Source organism: Vigna angularis, chromosome 10 (assembly GCF_016808095.1).
Source record: "Vigna angularis cultivar LongXiaoDou No.4 chromosome 10, ASM1680809v1, whole genome shotgun sequence".
NCBI classification, from domain to species: domain Eukaryota; kingdom Viridiplantae; phylum Streptophyta; class Magnoliopsida; order Fabales; family Fabaceae; genus Vigna; species Vigna angularis.
Window position 1 is genome coordinate 3432702 of NC_068979.1, and position 21938 is coordinate 3454639.

The 21938-nt window shown below is 34.6% G+C and overlaps 2 protein-coding genes across 14 annotated transcripts; one reads left to right on the top strand and one right to left on the bottom strand.

The window, feature by feature from the left end:
• Nucleotides 1–25: 25 nt before the first annotated feature.
• LOC108335624 (uncharacterized) lies at nt 26–12563 on the bottom strand. 11 transcript variants are annotated; one of them, XM_052870157.1, is made up of 18 exons: nt 12364–12563; nt 12203–12274; nt 12091–12122; nt 11104–11168; nt 9049–10976; nt 8172–8675; nt 6125–6528; nt 5420–5895; nt 5032–5084; nt 4836–4943; nt 3057–4756; nt 2726–2834; nt 2278–2458; nt 1831–1898; nt 1597–1712; nt 667–1512; nt 442–514; nt 26–360 (listed from the first exon to the last, which is right to left on the bottom strand). In XM_052870157.1, exons 5-18 carry the CDS (start codon nt 10835–10837, stop codon nt 353–355), a joined length of 6435 nt encoding a protein of 2144 aa, XP_052726117.1. In that variant the 5' UTR covers nt 10838–10976; nt 11104–11168; nt 12091–12122; nt 12203–12274; nt 12364–12563; the 3' UTR covers nt 26–352. The 11 variants fall into 11 exon arrangements, with proteins under 11 accessions (XP_052726117.1, XP_052726114.1, XP_052726116.1 ...); XM_052870154.1 differs by having other exon boundaries at nt 9049–11168; nt 12203–12267; XM_052870156.1 differs by lacking the exon at nt 12091–12122.
• Nucleotides 12564–14552: 1989 nt separating this feature from the next.
• On the top strand, nt 14553–20978 carry LOC108336018 (uncharacterized). 3 transcript variants are annotated; one of them, XM_017572296.2, is made up of 6 exons: nt 14563–14691; nt 14831–14969; nt 16620–16895; nt 17791–17908; nt 18979–19097; nt 20623–20978. In XM_017572296.2, exons 3-6 carry the CDS (start codon nt 16672–16674, stop codon nt 20672–20674), a joined length of 513 nt encoding a protein of 170 aa, XP_017427785.1. In that variant the 5' UTR covers nt 14563–14691; nt 14831–14969; nt 16620–16671; the 3' UTR covers nt 20675–20978. The 3 variants fall into 3 exon arrangements, with proteins under 3 accessions (XP_017427782.1, XP_017427785.1, XP_017427783.1); XM_017572293.2 differs by lacking the exon at nt 14831–14969 and having other exon boundaries at nt 14553–14691; XM_017572294.2 differs by lacking the exons at nt 14563–14691; nt 14831–14969 and adding an exon at nt 15307–15478.
• Nucleotides 20979–21938: the final 960 nt, after the last annotated feature.

Below are 21938 nucleotides of genomic sequence, written 5' to 3' on the forward strand. Positions count from 1 at the left end.
AAATAATTAGAACAAGAGGTGGAAAGGCGATGCAACGATTGGCATGCAGAGCATGACGTTATGATTTGATGAACAAACCTCTACACACAAGGTAGATGATGAGATGGAGAAATTTCCATATACAGCACAGCCTACGGATCAAATCACATTAAAATAAATACTAAAATCAACATGACCGACCGTCTACTGAGCTATAGTCTGCCTAAACATATGAAGCAAGAATTTCCATTCCTAAGTTGGTTGGTTGGTTGGTTCTCTATTATAAATATACACATCTATGCTAGCTAGCTATGTCACAGCCCGCTCCTTTTCACTGTACCCCATCATTGCAATTCCCAGCTCCTTCTTCCATTTAACCTGCTGTTGCAACTAAGTCACTAAAACAGTCCCACCATACATACATATTAACCTCACAAGAGTCAAATAGATGATGATACTCACCCTTAGTGTTACGATTGTGTGAAACCGACGGAATCTTAGAAATGATCAAAGAGCTTTGCAATCCTTCTAATAGCTGCAACCCAGCCACCAGCCACCAGCCACCACACCAGATCAGATTCAAAAACATAAGGTCATATACATATTTAAAATGGATTTCTACTTCGAAGAGAGAGAATAAAATGGATTACACAACAGAAAAAGAACCACTCAGTTATTGAAACTTACTCTTGACGTTGGCTGGATTCTGCGATTGGATCTGCGGGGCTCAATGACATCAGATGCTGATTTGATAGGATTGTCATTTAAAGCCTTATCGGTGTCACCTTTACCCATCTTATCCCGGGCAGGCGCAAGTTTTCCTTTGCTTGCCCTTGATGAGGATGCCCTTTTAGGTGGAAGGATCTCAACCAGTGATGAATACAAAATTGGTACTTGAGTTGTTCCATCAGTCGTGGAATGGGGTGCTCTCTCCACCTTACTTTCGCTCTGGGAAGCATTCTTTAAGTGACTTGAATAATCCTTTATCCTTTCCGTCGTACCTGTCAGCAAAATGGCATGAGAAAACGAATTTGATAAAGAAATGTTTTTTGCTGGAATTACTACCCAAAAACACAGTGGTTTTCCTGACTTACTTGTCTTGGCCTTGGAATCGGCTCCATGTTTCTCTTTGGAGCCATTTTTCCAACCTCTGGCCCCTGAACTAGGAGGCATCAAGAAATTTGCTAGTTTAACCGAATCACTTGTATCATTGGCCTTGCTGCTTTCATGTGCCACGTAATGCTTGCTTACTTCCATAAACTTTCTCTTCTTCCCGGGTTTAGGAACACCAAAAATTACTTTTGATTCTTTTTGAAGACCGTTCCTCACCGTTCTGTGTGCATCCAGTTTATTTTGATTCTTGCTGTTCTTACCAATGTTAAAAACTTTATCGTTTTCAGTCAAATTAAGTAATGTCATTTCATCAGGTTTTGCCGACTCCACAGCATCAAAGCCTTTCGGCATTTTGTCTTTTCCTTTTACCTCTACCGCATGAGTACCCAGTTTAGGTCGTTTTTCTTGCGGTGTATCACCCTGTATTAGAAAACGTGAAAGCTGGTAAAGAGAAACAGAAATTGGGGTACTAGAACACTCTAGAAGAACCTAAAAATAAAGTACCTCATGTGTAGAACTATTATTTGCTCCCACTTTGGAAGATTCAATCCATTTACCATCCTTCCAAACAAGGGATGGACGGAGATGCCAAGCTCTGACAACCAATGTTTCTCTAAAAGCTGGATAAAACCAACATTATAAAACATTTTCCAAGAATACGGAACTAATGTGCTTTATACCTTAGTAATAATTAAGAAACACAGAATACCAAAATGTTTAATTAAACAACGTACATACCAGGAAAGTGAACAGTATATGTTGTTTCATCCTTTTTATTCTTCTCTGTGACTACTCCTTCCCACCAGCTGATGACAAAAACTAACATGAGAGAACTTTAACAGATATTTATCTTGTTCAGTTTTAATTTCATAAATATTTATGCTTTAAAAAAAATATTGGAATAGTCATTTGTTCATAAATACAATATCTAATTGAACCATCATACCTAATATATTTAAATTACTTGGACAGAAAGAATGAGAAATGATATAATTAAATTAGTGGAGAAGATGAATAAAAAAAAAAAATCCTAATTTCATATGACAACAAAACCAACACCATCTCCATGACGATGCAAATCAGATGAGAAAATATCATATATCCATACACAATAAGTTAAGTTGATACTGAAGAAATGGCCATCATTAATAGATAGCTACTTAAAAGAACCATGTATTAGCAAACCTTTCTCGTAACCATGCATCAACTCTATCCCCAACTGACCAAGCATAATCTCCCATAGCAGCTCTGCGTCTCTTTCTCGTTCCTTCATATTGTAAAGCAGTAACAGGGCGAGCAGTGCGTATTCTGGGGGGTTTGTCTCCATCACATTCAAGTGATACCCATTCTTTCAAGGGTCCTGCACCTAAAAGATAGCAATATTTTTAAGCACAATAATGAATAAATACACTAATACAAAATTGAGTAAAATGTAAATGAAAATAGCTCACAATTCATTGTCATCTAGATGTACGAAGGCCCACAAGACATCAAAACCATCTCAATTTTTTTTTCATGATTTATCCAAAATTAATTCTAGCCTAAAGTATGAATTAATTTATGAACTTTGCCAACTAATGAATAAGATGCTTCTGTTCTAATCAAAGTACAGGCATAAAGATACTTGACCAACCTTCAGCAGCTACAAGTGAATTGTAGCATACATATGCTTTACCATCCTTCAAACTCAAAATATTGGCTGGAAACCATGCGGCTTTAAACCCTTCATCATCCTTAAAAACCTGAAACATATAATAGCTTCAGTTTATTAGGATTATAAAAATGAAAGAGTAATATATTTTTCAAAATGAAAAGAATGCATTCCAATTTAAATAAATAAACTAATGCCACGGCTCACAAAAGCAAACATTATAAAATGAAACAATGACCATTAATCTGGTTACTTTCACTACCTCTATATAAAAGAAAATAAAAAATAAACAATAAATAAAAATGAAAGCAACCTCTATGAGTAAGCCTTCCTTGATGCTACTTCTATCCAGAACCTCAAATCCATCACTAACATTAAAAGGAGCCTCAGTTTCAGGCGTAGATACATGAACCTTATCAACAGGCTTGATTACATCAGAAATAACCTTGCGCCCCTTTGATCCTCTTGATTTCTTTTCATTGACCTTAATGGAAGACGAAATTCCACCACTAGATAAAATGTCTCTGTTTTGAGCAAAAGAAGTTTCAGGAATATCTATTACATTGGCAATGTTCGCCATATCTCTGGTACTGTCTTTGAAATTTCCAAATTGCTGAGAAGAGTCCCGGGCTGATTTCAAACATCCCTCTGGGCCAGCTTCTACTAACTGGCTTAATGTCAAAGGATCACCCATACTTACAATCTTTCCTGCTTGAGATACAGCTTCCGCTGCCAGCTCAGCAGCCTTAACAATGGCATCCATATTTTCAGCTCTTTTAGTGGCAGCTGAAGCAGCATCCACTCTCCTTTTAACAGCTTCTTTGGCAGCAATAATGATAGAACCAGGACTGCTAGTTCCATTAGCACCATTCAAGATGGAAGCAGGGGTAGCTTTACCCAAGTTATTGGTACCGTCAGAAAGAGAAATTTGATTACTTTGGCTTGAATTATCATAACCAGAAGAAAGTAATGCTTCATCAGCCATTAATTTTGCTTGAAGAGCAGCATTTGATGCAACATTGGCAGCTGCAGCTGCTGCCTTTGCAATGGCAGCTGCTGCCGCAGCTGCAACTGCTGCAGAAGCTAATTTAGCCTCAATATCTGGCATCAAGCCAGAATTTTTATGCTTATCCAACTGATTCCATAACTCTATGCTATGATTCACTGCAGCAGCAGACAGGGCAGCAGCCTCCTCGGCATGATCTTTTGCCTCCTTAACTTTCATAAGAGACTCATCTGACATAATTCTTTTCTCAACATTTTGATCATTTTTTGATTGATCAACAAGAGGAGATACAGACACAACTGATTTTTCAACACTAGTTATTGGCACATTCCCACCAGGGGCCACAACTGCAACAGAAGTAGATGTATGGCTACCAACAGCAGGAGCCAGTGATTGCAAATCCCTCTGGCCAAAATCCTCAGATACCACAACTTTTTTCCTTTTTTTGGGCTTTGGATCTGAAGAATGTTGAGCAGGTGATACTGCCATATTGTTTGCATCAATCAAAGAGGCAGCTCCTGCAAAGATACTTTGAAAAGCTGCACCAGAAGTAGGGAGACCAGAAGTAACATTCTTTATGCTAGAGGAAGGAGGCTGAGATATTTTGATTGGGCCTAGCTTAATTGTATCTGAGACAGGTGATGCAGAAATATGGGTGCTATTGTCAGGTACAGGAGTTGGAGAAGCAATCCACGTTCCTCGGAGGGGTGTTTGGGATATCCAAGGTGTGTTAGGTCCAAGAAAGTTCCTTACAGGAGTAGTTTGATAAGGATGCAATGGAGTAATTGCCTGTGGATAATCCACAACAGAACCTCTTGCAAGGGCACTAGACTGCAGAGAATCACCACCTAAACCCAGAGTTGATAGACTCCAAAGGGGGGATGAAAGAGGTATTAAGGGGTTTACAATTGGTGGAGTAGCCTTGTTGCTGGTTCGACCAAGTGGTGAAGAGATACTTTTCCCTTGAATAGCACTTTGCTTAGGCAGCAAATCAGAGCTTCTAGCAACTGCAGATCTCAATTTCCAGGAGTTAATCAAACAAGTCAAATAACATCAAAGAACAAGCTATTATATAACAAAAAATACCAGATCGTGGTTGCACAGGTGTTTCTGGGTTAGCAGGATGAGATTTTTGACCATGTTGCCTTTCCATGCAGGCACGCCAAGCATTCTCCCAAAGGTTCCTACCACCATCTAAACACAATGTCTAGGAACTCAATATTTATTTTGATCAAACAACAGTAAAGAACATGTCAGGGAGTCATGAAAACAAAAAAATAACCTGATCCCCCAAAGGCTGATATCATGTAAGCCTCGTCCGGTATTGTGCCTTGACTACAGCAACATAAATAAGATAAATAAATAGCAAGTTATTTGTTATTCCACAAGATGCAGAACATTAATAACAATATCATGCAGATCTAAATGGACATGGTGAAATATCTTTTTATCAAATAAGGAATAGGTTTAAGTTCTACACAGCAATTAAAAGAAAAGGGAAAAGTATACAAAGAACCAAGATTTTCCAACTTTTCAATTAACCATAGGAGTGTGGATGTTATCTGAAGTCTTAAGAAGATAGTAAGCGAAAAAATGCAGATTTTGGATCCATAATCACATGCACACATATCATCCATAACAATTAAGATCTATACAATATTTGAACTCACATCAAAGCTCCATAGACAAAGATCTGTGCACGTAATTGTACTTGCTGCACATCTGTGAAAGGCTGATGAAATAAAACAGGAGGAGAAGCAGAAGTGTTCAAATCTGGAAGGCTAGATGTTGAAATATTTACAAGAGCAAATGCCTTTGTACTATTTGGCTCAATGTGCCCATACTGCTGCACCTCATTTGACTGCATCATCTGGAAACCTGGAGGCGGGCTCAGGGAAACTTTGGTTGGTTTATCACCTCTGTCTGACTGTCTAGCCAGAGTAGTGTCCTTTGCATGACTTCCTCTTCTAGAAGATTCTTTTCCAGCACTCTTATTAGATACTCGCCTAGTTTTGCGCTCAGGTGTAGCTTTAGAAGCACTGTGTACAATTCCTACATCTGATATTTGTTGATTTCCATGAGATGATTTTCTAACGGCTTTGGTTTTTGAAGGACCTATCCCAGAAGTAGGAAATCCCTCCATAGCCTTCAACAATAGTGCAAAAGAAGAAAAAAAAACATGAAAAGTATAAGATCATTTGTCATTCATAATGTACACAACAGATCATACCGGCCACACATTACACATAAATAAGCTTTTAAGAAGTCACCTTATACATTCAGGAAGATGCACAATCGGGAAGAAAAGGCAATAAAAATAATAACAATAAGAAAGAAATCCCTTAGTTTGGATTGTAAACTGCAACAAGACTTACTGATGATTTTTTTACTGTTTCAGTAACAGGAATTGATTGCATCTGGTCAGCACCTTCTGTATTCACATCTGCAACATCCTTTTTGGACAAATCAGTCACTGAATTTACCTCAGGAGTTGAGCTTCTTTCATTTTTAGATGAATTGTTCTCCTTTAAATCTTGAGCAGTAGACAATGTATCTTTTGAACTACCATTTATTATCTCAGAAACTTGGGTGTTCTGTTTAGCAGAAGCCTTGATTTGATTTTTATCTTTTCCAGTGTGAGAAGGGCTTCCAGGTGTGCTAGAAGGATCACAACTACTGTTTGCAAGAAAGCTTCCACCTCCAGTCTCAGGTAAATCAATGCAAGAGATCGGTACAGATGCAGAAGATATAGAATCTTGGTTTCCAGGTGCAATGTCATCTACAAAGTTCACATTGTAATGGGTATGAAAACATTTGAAGAGATCTTAAAATAGAAAAAACATACAATGAACATAAAAAACTAAGACTCAAACTACAAAAAAAAAAAACTACCATCATGACATGGTTATTTATCACCCCTGTACCCCTGTTACAGATATAATAGTGTAGCATCTTTATAAAAAGGAAACTATATATAACATAAAGCTATGGATTAAAAACAGTGGTCATCATTATCATTACAAAGCCAAGACTAACACATAACACACATGAAACCTAGAAGAATAAATTCTTCTTAGGGTCAACACATTTTTTTCTACTATTTACTTTTTATGCCTGAAGATTCTCCTTGGGGAAGGATTTGTGGTCAATATCTATTTTCAAATAAAATTTCTGGCTTTTAAACTTTCTACCGGCACAAAGCTCCAATTGCTCCGTTCTTTGTACACAGGATTCCTCCAGTGCAAACTCAACTTCTTCAGATCTGTTCGCTGCGGCATTTTTCTTCTCCACAATGTACCGTTTATTTACCGGCAGTTGCGTATGTATGTTTCTTGAAATTTATGGATGACCAATCCTGTCCATTTAGATATCTCTATCTTCCAATTTATTTGACTTGTTAGGTGAACAATGATAGTGTCCATGCTTTAGTTTATAAATTTTTCTATCCTTCCATGGGTTTCATCTTAAGGTAGGACTTTACTTCATCATGTATCCAAAGGAATTGGATAATTCTCTTAACACCATGGTAATGTTGTCATCTTGTTACCCTGCTACCTATTATTTTTTCTTCTTTTAAATGAGACTCTTTATTATCTTAATAAATTCTTAGGTTTAGTGTAATACCATCACAAAACAAGGGGCTTTCTAGTGTGCACCATGATGGTATTAGGCATGAGTGAAACAATAGAAATTTCAATAGAAACAAAAGTACCTTGCAAGAACCGAAAAACACATTAGTGTTGCCCATGTAACCCGTAAGTTTGAGTGTTACAAGCTCATAAAGTTTACTATCATATTCTTTGCACAATTGGTACATAATATGAGTACAAGTTTATCAATCTATTAGCTGAGAAACTGGATCATGCAAAGTCATAATTTATCATTACAAAAAAAATATTTACACAAAGTTGTTTAGAACTCATGAGGTGATCTTTAACCTAACATTTAGTGCACATACACATACAATCATACTCTTTCTAGAAATTGTATGACATAAATAGAAAGGAAGGATGAACACGATCGGAATTTTGAGAAATATTTAGGCCATCTTCAACATAAAATTTAACAAAAAACATAAACTACAATCAAAATCATTGTGAGAGTTGTAATGCATACTCTTTCTAGAAATTGTATGACATAAATAGAAAGGAAGGATGAACACAATTGGAATTTTGAGAGATCTTCAATATAAAATTTAACAAAAAAAATAAACTACAACCAAAATCATTTTGAGAGTTGTAATGCATAATTAGATAGAGTTAATTCATGATGAATACATAAAAAAAGAATCAATGACAAAGTCACTAAATTTAGACAAAACTAAAATGACTTGCCACCATGTAATATATATATATGTTTTGTCCATGTTTTATAGCTGATAAGGAAGTTATAAGTGGACAACAAAAATGGATTAAAGATTACCTAATTTTTCTGAGGAAGGCTTGTCAGGATTCTCCTGCACAGTCTCCTTGTCATCTTTAATCGAAGAGACTGCAACACCTTCACTCTTGTTGTCCGAAGATGCACATATAACTTGAGGAATACTAATCTCTTTTGCACATTCTGGAATAACTTTATCATTTTTTGTTCCTTGAGGTTCACCAATCTTTACAGCACTAATAGTTCCTAAATTCTCTGATAACAGTTGACTAGAAATATCAGAAGATTGGGTTTTTTCAGCTCCTGTGTCAACAGGACAAGGAGCAGTTTCCCTTTCAGAAGATCCAATAATGGTAGCTGGGCATGCTTCCCCAGCTTCTTTTCCTGCAGATTCTTCATTTCCCTTGGCAGAAGAATATCCAACAGGAGTTATCCCTTGAAAATCATTGTGACTAGTAACTTCATGACTGGAAACAACTTCGCTAAGAGGTGGAATGTCTGCTTCATGTGATGTCAAGCTACTATTTTGCAAAACAACTTGTGAAACTGAAATAATGATGAAAAGAAACCTTTTAAGTTAATGAGTTACTAGGAATCTGATCCAAGATTAGTGTAGGACCTTTTACTATATCAGTTAACAAGTGACACATCATTGTGGTACCTAAAGCATTGTTTAGTTTTAAGAAAAACAATTCTTGCATATCTAATTTTCGCTAATAATTATTAAGCGTTACACTGTTTCATAGTTTTCAATGATTTACACAAGAAATTGTGAAAACAACATAGTAGTATTTATTAGTGAAAACTGGAAATGACATTTTCTCAACCCCAACAGGCCTGAGATTTTCACCTGTAGTGCAAGGATTTTAAAATATTCATTTTGATTTGCAAATACAAAGATTGAATACCTATACCGTACCTGATTTGTTGACAGGTGTAGAATGGGTTGATATTGAGGAAGTCATCAATTCAGTTTCCAAGCTACTTTCACTAAGACATGATGAAACCACCCCCTTATCCACAAGATGGGATTGATCAACATCACAATCCATTTGGCTAGAAGCAGTAGGAACTCTTTTACTTTCATCACTGTCATTCTGTCTGTCAGATTGATTGCTCACACACATTTGAGTAGAATCACCCAAAATGGAAGATTTTGTTGAAACAGTCAACACACCACTGCCTGAAAAACCTCCTACCCTATTATCACTAATTCCTTCACTGATAATAGAAATGTTATTTTCCTCTGCTGTAAAGACAGATGTCTCCAATTTGCTTGACAAAATATTTGTATCCACATGATTAGCAGTGTTCAGCAGCTGATCCTGATCATTGACAGAGACAACTTGCTCGGATTTTTCATATTCATTTTGTCTGTGAGGATCATTGTTTGCACATAGTTGAGTAGACTCATCCAAAATGGAAGATTTCGTTGAAGGGTCGGTCACACTGCTATTAGTAAAACCTACACTATTGTCATCATTTCCTTCACTAGTATTGGAAATGTTGTTTTCCTCTGCAGTGACCATAGATGCCTCAACCTTGCTTGATAAAATCACTGTGTTCACATTACCACTAGTGTTCAACAGCTCAACTTCCTTAGTAACACTGCTCCCATCATATATCATCTTAGTGACATCCATATTTTGCTGCATATTGGGAAGATTTTCACAATTGGAATTACTAACCTCAACCACTTGCCCCTCAGAGATTGAATCATCTTTAATTGATATTTCTGGCAAATCATGTGTATTTGGTACAGACTGATCAGTCATTACCACATCTTTAACCAACAATAAGTCTTCATTTGCATTGTTCTGAGACTGATCACCACCTTTACTGCTTTTTTCAGCTTTCTGCAAGTCAGACACAGCAACAGATTCCATTCTCCTGGAATTCTCTAAACTACCTAATCCACTCTGAAGACCATCAACTACAACCCCACCCTCCAGAGTCACTACTGCAGGGATTGATTGAAGGGATTTATCCAGATGGTGCACATCACCCCCAACAACATCTCTTTCCTGAGTCTGTGTGTCTACCAAAACAGCTTCATCCATCACAGAAGGGATTGAATGAAGGGATTTATCCAGATGGTGCACATCACCCCCAACAGCATCTTTTTCCTGAGTCTGTGTGTCTACCAAAACAGCTTCATCCATCACAGAAGATTCCAAATCTTGATTATTAGTATGTTCTTGAATAGGACCTTGCTTCTCATCATGCATATTATTCATAGAAGATTCAGCAAAATTAGTATGCACGGAAGATGAATCACCTTGAGTTTTGATAGGAGATGAATCATCATTAACTATCTCAACTTCTGTTTGACTTGAATTTTTATTTTTGTCATTAATATAGGGAGACAAACTCCCTTCAGACAGAGGCAAGTCATAATTTCTACTGATATTACTTAGTTCAGGATTACTTGAAGTTCCATCAAAGGATAATTCCCCTTCACGGCCTTGGGACAATCCATCCCGAGGCTTATCCATTCCTACGTCTTCTTTCAATTCAGAAAAACTTGCATGAGTACCACCAGATGGATGTATATCTGAAATACTGTCTTTAAATTCATTTCTGTCCTCAAATTTGGGATTGGTGTCCATTTGCTTAGCTAAGCAAGCCAGTTCATCACAGGCATCTGATTCCTGAATAACTGTTTGTCTAGGAATATAGTCTTCCTGTCCAACAGATTTTAAAAGCATTTCAACAGATTCTGAGGAAGTGGCCTCTGACCAAACATTACCATGCCTTGATATAGTGCAAGATTCAGCTGCAGTTGAACTGAACTCTATTCCACTGCCACCTCGAGAGAATGCGTCAATCCACTGGTTATCTTCGTTGCTTTCAATGCCAAGGAAAACTTCAGTTTCTACTAAACTATCAAATCTTAAATTTGCTTGAAGGCTTTCATCAAAATCAAACTTGGGAAGAGCATATGGCCTTAATACTGGAGGAAACTTGGCACTACCTTCACCAGCTAAATGGAGATTCTGGTTTTGAAAATCATTGTCATCATAATCCATGGGTGAATCCCTAAAACAAATATGCACAAATATGCACATAAGAATAAGAGAAACAACAGTGATAGAGACCTTAAACCTGATAAAAGTATGTGCATGCATTGACAGAAAGACATCCAAAGATACAAATTCATAAAAGTAGACAGAGGTACATACAAGATCCATCAAATTCATCATCCAAGGATAAGCAATAAATTACACATTCCACAAGTATGGAAGCAAAAAATGCATAGAAATTAAAGAATAATTGTTGTCAAGTTTTCAGCAAATTACAGCACCAACATAAAGCAAAAAAACATAGAAACTCAATTTAAAAGAGCAAGAAAATAGCACAAGTTAAAACATATAATCACAACCCTATAATTCAAAGTTTCAAGGCTGCCACACTACCTAATATAGCCAAATAAAAAAAAAAACAAATACCATGGTACTGTTAATTTAGGTTCTGCCATTGTAATGATACACTTTGAAGGGTGAGGAAGTAGAAAACAATCCCTAAGATTTAAAGGTTGCCTACTGATTAGAAAAGTGATTTTAAATGTGGAAGATAGACCTGTATAACTAAGTACCAAATTAAGATTCCATAAATGATTCCTACAGGTTAATCTTTACTGTCATACCGTGAGAAACTTCTTATGCAAGGGCCTTAGTTGCATCACCAACCTATTTATTAGTCTTATTAAAAACATGGCAAGGTCAAACATGCATACATTCAGATAATTTTTTTCAACAATCAAGAGTACAAAATAAAATAAAATTTGGATCCAATTGAATTGTTTCCTTGTTCCAACTGACTATGAGAAGAAAAAAATAAAAAAATTACACACAGGATTTAACTATTGTAAAGTACCAGGTAGTTGAAAATTTCTTTTATGCCTGAATTAGCCCATTAGAACAGTTAAGTAGAAAGTAATAATTTTTCAAAAGAGACTCACCATTTCAAAGCAAAGGAAGCAAAAGTCTTAACCTAATCACAGCAAAGGAGAAGATTAAGAACCCAAAGTTGGACATGAACAGTACCAGAACAAGTAAGTCTAGAGACGCTACCTCCCTCCATCCGGCGAGGAAATCCAACCCTCGTGATCTCACCTATTCCCCAATCGTACAGTCATCTACTCCCTTCAACACAGAAATCTGAGTGTGAATGCAATTTCACTGCAGAAAAAAAAAACAAAAAAGGAACACTGACAGAGTCAATTGAACCTCACCCGTGGATTTCCGGCAGATCAAATTAGGGTTCCGGCTATGACGGTGAGAGTTACGAGGAAGAAACGCAAAGGAAACTGAAAAGGTGTGGGAGTGGATTTGTTTTGTTGTTCTTTGGGTGTGGCTGTGGAGAAAGCAGTGAGTGGAGAATTTTGTTTTTTTCCCAATGAAGAGAAAATAAGTGTCAGCAATGGGAATCCAAATTAAAAAAAAATGGGTTTGTACGTAAATAGTGAAGATCGATGGCAAAGAGGGTGAAATTTGACACGTGGGTGGTCCCTATTGGCGCATGTAAAGTATCTAGTTTCTAGGGTTAAGCATGGAACCGCTGTCTCTGAAAAACAGTGTCACTTCTTAGGATGGCTGATTCGTTATTGAATAAGATAAGAGGGGCAAATAAGTGTCGCTCAAATTCGGATGCTCTGATCCAACCGTTCCAGGAGGAGATTTAAATAAATGATCAGAGATCCACGGTGCAGTTCATCCACGGTGGTTTTTTCAATTTTAATCCAGTTATTAGTTCAATTAAAGGCAAAATGGAAAGTACTACTGACATATTATTATGGATTATTATGGATTATTATTATTATTATTTACAATTATAAGTCATCCTGAACTTAATTTAATTGGATCCAGTTTAATTAGTGATTATTTAAAAGTATATGAGTTGAATTGAATACTTAAAGCTTATTAATTATAATAATAATAATGTTAATAAAAATAATGTTAATAATAATAATGTGATGTTATTAATTTTTTTACCCTTCAAAGTACCATTTTAGTTAAATTTAACTGTTTTTTAAAAATTTAATTATTTATACCTATATATTTATACTTATATATTTATATATAAAAATGATTTCTTTTGTACACTTTTCTTCAACTTTTGTAATTCAAATTATTGTTTAATTTAAATTTAACAGTTTTTTTTTAAATTTAAGTATTTTTTAAATTAAATAAATATAAATCATCATAAAATAAATAAAATTATCTATAATTAAATTGTTCTATTTATGTTTATTTTTGTAATTATAATTTTATTGTCTTCTTATTATAAGTGCACGTTCACTAATTTATTCTCAAAAATTCTATTTATCCGAGAAAAAAAATCATAATTTAAAAGGGTATATTTTATTTGTCTTTGTTTTAAAATAATAAAAGAAAATTTAGTGTTTTTTTTAAGATGAAAAAATAAAGGAAATGATTTTCCATATATAAACAAAGTTATTGAATGAGTATAAATATATAAATATATTTACATAAGTTGTTGAATGTGTATAATTTTCCATATGTAGATGAAAAAGTGTGATTGAAGTATAGGGATGTAAATATTTAGGCTCCTCTAACAGTTATTTGTGAGTGTGCTTATTTTAAAAAATAGTTATTCATTACAAATTTCAATATGTCTCGTATGTTTATTTCAAAAATAAAAATAGAGAAAAAAGGTTTTCAAAAAATAACTTCTACCTACCTTCCAAGAAAAAAAAAATATGTGAATGAAAAGATAAAAACTTTTTCTTAAAAATACACAAATTAATAAAAAAAGTTATTCTCTTTCATCGTCCTTAAATAAAATATCTTAGTTTGTTTTGTGAATTTAAAATGATGACCCTAATTTGTTTATAAATCATAAAACTATATGGATTTTCCAGTCAACGGTCAAACACAATATTTTTGTTATGATAATAAAAGAAAAATATAATTAAAAATAATTACGATAATAAAAATAATTTTAAAATCAGTAAAAGTTATATTAAAATTAAAAAATATATTAACATAAAACCAATCTAAACCTAATATTTAATTAATTGTTTATAATAGTATAATTATATAAAAGGTAAAATTGTAATAAAATATGGGATAAAATAGTATAAATAAAAAAGATCATTTTATATGGGTGATTTATTTGGATAATAAAAATGATTCTATAAATATAAAAATATAAAAGATACAAGAGGTAAAATAAATAAATTGTTATTTAAATTATTACAAATAAAATAAACTATTTGCTTGTAATGTTTAAATACGCTCAATATTTTTTTATTAGAGTCTATTTACATAAAATACACAAATTTAACTTGTTTATTATAATTTCATTAGATTAAATAAAAGTTTAATCAAATTTAATTTATCTCAGATTTTACAAACACTTACAACTTTATTTACATAAATTATATAATCAGTCACCACTGTTGAGATGAGCTTCAGGTTGTCTGTTGGAGAGGAAAAAAAAAGCCAAACTAATCCCACCCATCACTTTTTCTCAGAAACCCATCTTCTCAGAACGGAGTAGAGGAAGCACGGCTGAGCCGGAGTAGCGGCACCAGCAGGTTAGTCTTCTGGGCTTGAAATGTGTGAATTAGGGCTTGAAATTGGGGAGTTTGGGATTTCCTTTTTGTATTTACTCTTTCCATCACATCTGTCCTCTCTCTCCCAATCTCCGGGTGTCGACCTTCGTGTAAAGTGCAGACAACCCATGCCAGAATAGAACCGAATGGTTGGAAGGGTCTTGATGGTTGCGGTCTTGGTAGGCCGGACCATCAACAGTATCGATCTGAGAGTTTGTGAATACTAGAAGAAGGTGTGCTTCGAATCTCGGAGGAAGAAGGTGAGATTGGATGGTTTGTGACAAACCCTTTTAGTCGTCAAAAAATATTATAAAAAACTGAACAAAAACATTTAGGTTAATTTAACAATAAAAAAGTAAAAAACTTGAAAAACTAATAGGTCAGTTCGCCGGCCTGATTAGTGAGTGGACGGGTTGGATATCTTGATCCATTTTGTAATGTTGAGCTTATCCCATCCGACCATTTCGCCAACCTATTTGTTAGTTTATTGAGATGACCATAATGTATGAAATTAAGACATTTTTAAAGTACATAAGACTAAACTTTTTTATTGAGAAAACTATATTTTTTTTATAAAGAAACCTAATGTCTAGTTTACCCTTGTCATTGGTGGAACCACTTGCTCTGATCTATAATTTTTCACTGCCTTAGATCTGGTCTCTCTCTCTCTCTCTCTCCTATTTCTTTACACTTGATTGTTGCCTATAGCCTCAGGCTACCCAGCCGGTGCCATTCTTGCCCTCTATGTCTCTCACAGAACACTGAAAAAGTAAATCTTTCCAATAAGTTCATATTCTTTTTAATTTGTCAGTCTCCACTCTTCATTTTATTTGTTCAGTTGGTTCTTTATTTATTTATTTAATTTTTAATTTTTCACTGGAACTACACAAGAGAGCACGGTGTTCCACAAAAGTGATATAACCTTACTTACAATTAAGATTTTTTTTTACCTTCATGATTGACAGGTTAGATAGAAAATTAATGTTTAATTAGTTGGAGCACCCCTACCACTAAAGTTTGCATTTTAGATTTTGAGTGTTTATGATTCTTGAGATCCTTTGAAGCAAATATATTATTCATTTTCATATCATGCATTGCCTTGATTTAATAATAGTAAATGTAAGTATTTAGTTTTTGGAATTGGTGATATGTCTTTTGGTCCAGTGTCTAAATAAAGAATGCAGCTCAGTTTAAGGTGATTCTGACTGTTCTACTTTTTTTCCACACCTGGACACTGAAAATGTATACATTGCATGGCTGTATTAAACTATTATTTTGGCTATTGTGTTGTTAATCATTATGCATTTAATGGTTATCCTTCCCAATTTTTCTCAGCTCCATTACCCACCTCTGCCGGGTAATTTGACACCTTACCCAGTTTGATCCCAAACCGGATCCAGCCCAAGTTAAACCCCAATTTGAAGTGAATCTGGTAGATTCAAATATGAAAAGAATCCATGCTTATATTTGACCAAACCTTAGGCGCACAGCTTGGCAGCTGCTTATCACCAGCAATCTCTGAATGTACTTCTAGTTCTACTTTTCATTTACCATGAAGAAATCTTGTCCATTGGTAATTTTGAAACTGCAATTTTGGATGTCACACAATTGATTTGGGACTGACCTTTGATTTTAGAGCTCTATAATCTTATTCTGTTTGAAATTGCTGACAATACTATCAGTATTATGGTACTTCTTAATGAATCAGTAAGTTGCTTAAATTGACAATGGCAGCTAACAATGACTGTGTTCCAAACAAATGATGTTTGGAGTGTGCTAATGCTATTGTTAATTGTGTCGAATCCAATTCTGTGTAATTTTTCCATCCAACTAACAACAGTTCCTCATATATATGGTGGTTATTGGCCAATTATGAAGGTGTATTAATGTGATTAACATACATGTGTTAGGGTTTGGTTTTTCGGTGATTGTCAATCTATTCTTCATCCCTGTTGATCAAGAATGCAATTCTTTGGGGGTTCTGAGATCAGTCCTTCACCTCCTGCTCCAGCAGCTCCAGGAAACAATGGCCATATGATGTATGTGTTTAATAGGAATGGTGTGTGCCTGCTCTATAGGGAGTGGAATCGCCCCTTGCGGACATTGGATGCCCAACAAGACCATAAGTTAATGTTTGGTCTGCTTTTCTCTCTGAAGTCTTTAACTGCCAAGATGGATCCCACCAGGTATGTTTGTCTTGTGGATTTCGAATAAGTGCCAAATCATCCTTCCAGCTATTCTAATCCTATGTTTACTGTTTAATTTTACTTCCACGATTAATTTCTGAGTACAAAAAAGCAACTTATCTCCTTTAAAGTAATTTGAAGATTGCATATACTAGTAATGTTTGAAATGAAATGAACTTTATGTCTGTTGCAAAATTTTCCATGTTGCCTAGCAAGATATTTTGATATTTCTGGTGAAGTAATCACTGTTCTTCAATGGCTTTCTTGGAAAGACGGCATAAATGAACAATTATTTCTTCAAAATAAGATAAATCAAACATGTGCTAACTCTTCTAGCTGCTGTTCTTATTCTCTGAAGAACTGTTTTGCAGCATATATTATTTTCTTATGTGTTGCATTCAAATTGCTTTTAGGTGTAAAATATAAAAGTGGTAAGAGATGACAAACCTGCTATTTAAAATGTATACTTGCTTCTTTCTCCAAATAGCAAAATAAACATGTGAATAATACTTATTTACTGTAGACCTTGCTAACATATGTAAGTTGATGTTGTTTGATGGTGCTTTCCTTCATAGTAACCAAGCTTGGTTAATTTGATCACCAGTAATTTAATAGGATATTTGTTTGTTCCAATGCTCTTTTATTCTTTATCCTTATTTTAATATGTTTCCCATGTTCCTTATCCTTATACCCTTATACCACATCTTATCTCTTGAATATTTTATGCTTTGCATGATTATAATTGATTATGTTAATATTTTTACTGAATTACTGCCAGAGTAAAGATCAACAAGTCATGGATTGTATGGTGGACTTTTGGTGTAATCAATAAAGGAATTCATGTTGCATGTTGCACTGGCAAGTTTAATTAATTATGCTCCATATTGTTGTGCAGTGCTGCTGAGAAAGGAAACCTTGGTATGCCTCAGTTACCTGGCCAAGGTTGTTCATTTCACAGTTTCCGCACTAATACATACAAACTTAATTTCATGGAAAGTCCTTCTGGAATAAAGGTCAGCTACAATAAATCTTGGGTTTTATTTGTATGTTTGTTAGAGAGCCTTATGGATGAAGTTACTTCTGGTCCTGAAGTCTAGTGCGGAAATGTTTTGCACCTTGGCTTTTGTTCATTTGTTCATTGATAATTGTAGCTATTTGACACTTATTCTCTATTTGTATGTTATATTCATATATTAATCTCTTTTTGGCCAGAAAAATAGGTTTATTGACATAATTTTAAATGAAAACTGAAGTGGCATAGAACTGGGAAAAAAGAGAACAGGATAGAGTGAAAGAAATATTATACACCATGATATAATCTTTGGATTTACGAATTTTGGCCTGATCTAATTTTTTGAGTTACTTACAAATCCCATGTATATTTGATCAATTGTGAGGATGATTAGCTTCTGTCCCACTTCATTGTTTTTAAAGCGTGTTTGTTAAAATCAAGAACAATAAACTTGCTTATAAGATGCATAGGTTAGTGTTTACCATGCCGCGTAGGTGATAAAATGGTTTAGAAACTTCAGATATGGGTATAAATAGTAGTGAATTTTAGTTTAGTAGATTTCACTAAATTTATCCTTTACACGTTGTTTGGTTGTGAGTGTCCTCAGGACGAAATTAAGATAGGGTGTTTGGTGGGTGAGAAAGAGAAGGGAATAATTTGAAAAACGGTAGGAGTTACTGTACTATTTCTCTCTTTATTTTTAGTCAAACTCTGCATCTATCTTCTGATCGCTTCTCTATTTCTCTTTCAATCAAGCACTTTTAATTTTAACTTTATTTTCCATTTATTTCCACTCTACCAACTTATTTTTATCCATCCTTTTTCTCTCATCTTTACCAAAGAGAGCATTAGTAGTTGTCTTAAGAAGTTGTGCAAAGTAAGATGGACCGCTTAACACCAGCCACCGTGGTATCTATTTTAGCAATTAAAGAGACGTATTACAGCACTGATAAATATTATTTAATCATGTTATACTCTCTGGAAAATAAATTAATGTAGTGATCTTCATAATTTCATATATAGGTGATTCTTATAACGTACCTATTGTGACTCTGTTCTTGCTTTATACAGATAATCTTGGTGACTCATCCTAGAACTGGTGATCTACGGGAATCCTTAAAGCGTATCTACAATTTGTATGTTGATTATGTTGTTAAGAACCCGCTTTATACACCTGGATCTCCTATTAGGTAACATAATTTATTCTTCCCTCTAAATGACATATTTGTCCTTTTATCAGAAGAACGACATATCTGTTCTGTGAACGTGGTTTCATAGTGTCATCCGCGGACAATATCATCATTAGTTGACATCGTTCTATGTCTCATTTGGTTTTGAGGAAAAAAAATGGAGAGGATGAAAGAAAACTTGAAAAAATAGGTAAAAAGTAAAATTGAATGTTTAATGGTTTGATAGGGCAGAAATAGGTGAAAAATAAAGTGTTTTTGAAGGTTATCTAATTTGATTGATTTGATAGAAAATAAGGTGAGAGATAGAGACATCAATAAAAATAAATGAGAAAAAAGATACAGTGCTTCCCTCTATTTTATTATTATTGTTTTCATATTCTCCCTCACCAAGCAAACAAAAAATACTTTGTCCCTCACTCTTCTCTGTACCAAACAAAAAGTTAATGTCGAGGTTCAATACTGATGAAGGTGAGCACGTGATACGTGGTTAGGCACACTGTTGACAGATTCAAACCCAAACTTTGCTTAATGTATGGAGTTAGGCCAGTGAGAGTCTAATGTAGATTGTCTGTTCAAGGAGGTAGACTAGTTGAAATGTTTGTAAGCTGGCATAGGTACCACTTGAGTTAATACTAGACATCGAAAAAGAAAAGTAGGGCAGGGCCATAATCATTCAATCTTTATAATTATTCCCAGTAAGTTCAGAGCTATCAATGTGGGTTGCCAGCTAGGGTCAGAAAGCTCGCTTGATAAATTTGCCACCGAAACCTTGATCCTAATCCTAACCAACCCCATGTTTGCATGGAGTTCAGCTCACCAACTACAAAAAAGTATATTTAAATTTTAAATGAACTCAATCCATAAATTTCAGAAAGTCATAATCTTTTCCTAGATCCTATATAGTAAAGTCAAACAAACTACGAACAATTTATATTGATTAATACAGTAAATAAGAATAGAACCTACCCCCTCTCATTAGTATCTACTGTCATCTAACTAGGCCACTACTAGTCGTGGCCACACCATTTTCTGCAGTACGGCTATGCTCAATAGATTGCCGTATATCAATTAAGGCCACACCGATACTACTGGTGCGACCATAATTGAATTCAGTGCTTTGGCTAGTGATGTGTTCGACCTTAATTGAGGTCAGTGCTTTGGCTAGTGATGTGTTCATCCACGACAGAATATCGGCTTACAGCCTATTCACCTGCACATTTTGCTATGATTTAATATGTTGTATTTCGTGATTTTAACTAATACAACATCATATAACCTGAGAACATGGAGTAGATTTATATGTAATTAATGTATAACTTGTTATCATATTTTATCAATAAGTGTAACACTTGTTTTCTGTTTATAATCTGATATATTTTTGTTTTTTATCTAAGCTAATTTGTTGCTAGTTAATTATTTTCCCTATTAGCTAAAATGGTCTGAGGAATTATTTTATGGTTTCATAGATTTCCTTGTTGCCACGAAAAGCTTTTTGACTGGATAAACTTTTAATGGGTATTCATAGGTGTGAGCTGTTCAATACAACTTTGGATCAGTATGTGCGAGGCATTGCGTAGAAGCTGAGTTGTCTTCATTCAACACTGTATATGACTATTGAGGTATAACGCCTTGTTTTGCATGGTGTATGTTGGAGGCATTGTGCATAGAAGCCGAGTTGTTTGACTTGTTTCCATCAAACACTGTTCATTTCATTGATTTTATTGAATCCTACAATTTATGTTACCCTGTATTTCTCTTCAAATATATATAACAAACTCAAGATACCTAGTGTGACACATGATTAGGTATGATCTCCAATTTTGTCCTCAACGCTAAGATTGGGAGCATTTTTGGATTAAAATCTGCCTTCTTAAGTTTGAACTGTGTTTGACAAAAATATGTTTGGATATTTTCTGTTCAAAAGTATATTGATGAGCATTTATTTGGATAATACTAATCAAAGTACTTTTAGTTGATGTTATAGTTGAATAAATATTGCCATCATGAAAAATGAAATTTCAAAAGCAGCTCGGACTCTTGTTTTTCTGTTTGGGGTGCCTCAAACTCAGATTGGAGAGTGAATTAGTTTGGTAGCGTGTTTGGCTACTCTTAAAATTACGCTTGCACGTTAAAATTTTGTTTGAAATGGTACTTAGAGACAACTAAATACTTGCTTTGGTTTGATGTGCATCAATCTTTTCTCAACGTGCAACTAAACACATTCTAAAATAACTTCTCTTGTTTAACCTCTTCCGAAATTTAGAGTACTAAAGTTCGTATAATTTTTACGAAAGACTTTCATTTTATTTTCTTTTTTCAACGTCATAGATCTTATGCAACTGAGTTAAAGATAACTATTTTCGGTAACTTCTACAATTGAAATGTTAAAATGAGTTTATTGGTAACTTCTACATTCCTATAAATATGCATTTTATTATTTATTAAAATTTATTGTGTTGAATATAGTGAAAAAACTATATTTGGGATTAATCTTCCTTGTGTTAAATACACACATAGGGTTCTCTATTTATAATAGAAGAAATATGGGCTAAGCTCAAAATACAAATGAGAAATAATAACAAACTAACTAAAAGATAAAAGATATAATATATCTAACACTCTCCCTCAAGCTGGAGCATACAAATTGTATGAACTAAGCTTGGAATAGATGAGCTCAGTGTTGAACTAGATGATTTGTCTTCAAGAGTGTGAGGCAAACATAGATGGACTAACAGCAGCTTGTGAAACTTCAACTTCAAAAGTGGATGAAGGAGAGCAGTGGTGGACAATGACAAACTGCAAGGAGTGATTCCCAATCAATGATGGATGAGTGACGGGATC

What these genes read in the sequence shown, in the direction of transcription:
- LOC108335624 (XM_017571660.2), bottom strand. Translation starts at nt 11,158, where the DNA reads ATGGATTATGATGACAATGATTTTCAAAACCAGAATCTCCATTTAGCT. An exon ending in GCCTTCCTCAGAAAAATTAG is followed by an intron (nt 6,529 to 8,171) that starts GTAATCTTTAAT and finishes TGAACTTTGTAG; the next exon opens with ATGACATTGCACCTGGAAAC. An exon ending in TTCACTTGTAGCTGCTGAAG is followed by an intron (nt 2,459 to 2,725) that starts GTTGGTCAAGTA and finishes GCTATCTTTTAG; the next exon opens with GTGCAGGACCCTTGAAAGAA.
- LOC108336018 (XM_017572293.2), top strand. Translation starts at nt 16,672, where the DNA reads ATGCAATTCTTTGGGGGTTCTGAGATCAGTCCTTCACCTCCTGCTCCA. An exon ending in GCCAAGATGGATCCCACCAG is followed by an intron (nt 16,896 to 17,790) that starts GTATGTTTGTCT and finishes ATTGTTGTGCAG; the next exon opens with TGCTGCTGAGAAAGGAAACC. An exon ending in ACACCTGGATCTCCTATTAG is followed by an intron (nt 19,098 to 20,622) that starts GTAACATAATTT and finishes GGGTATTCATAG; the next exon opens with GTGTGAGCTGTTCAATACAA.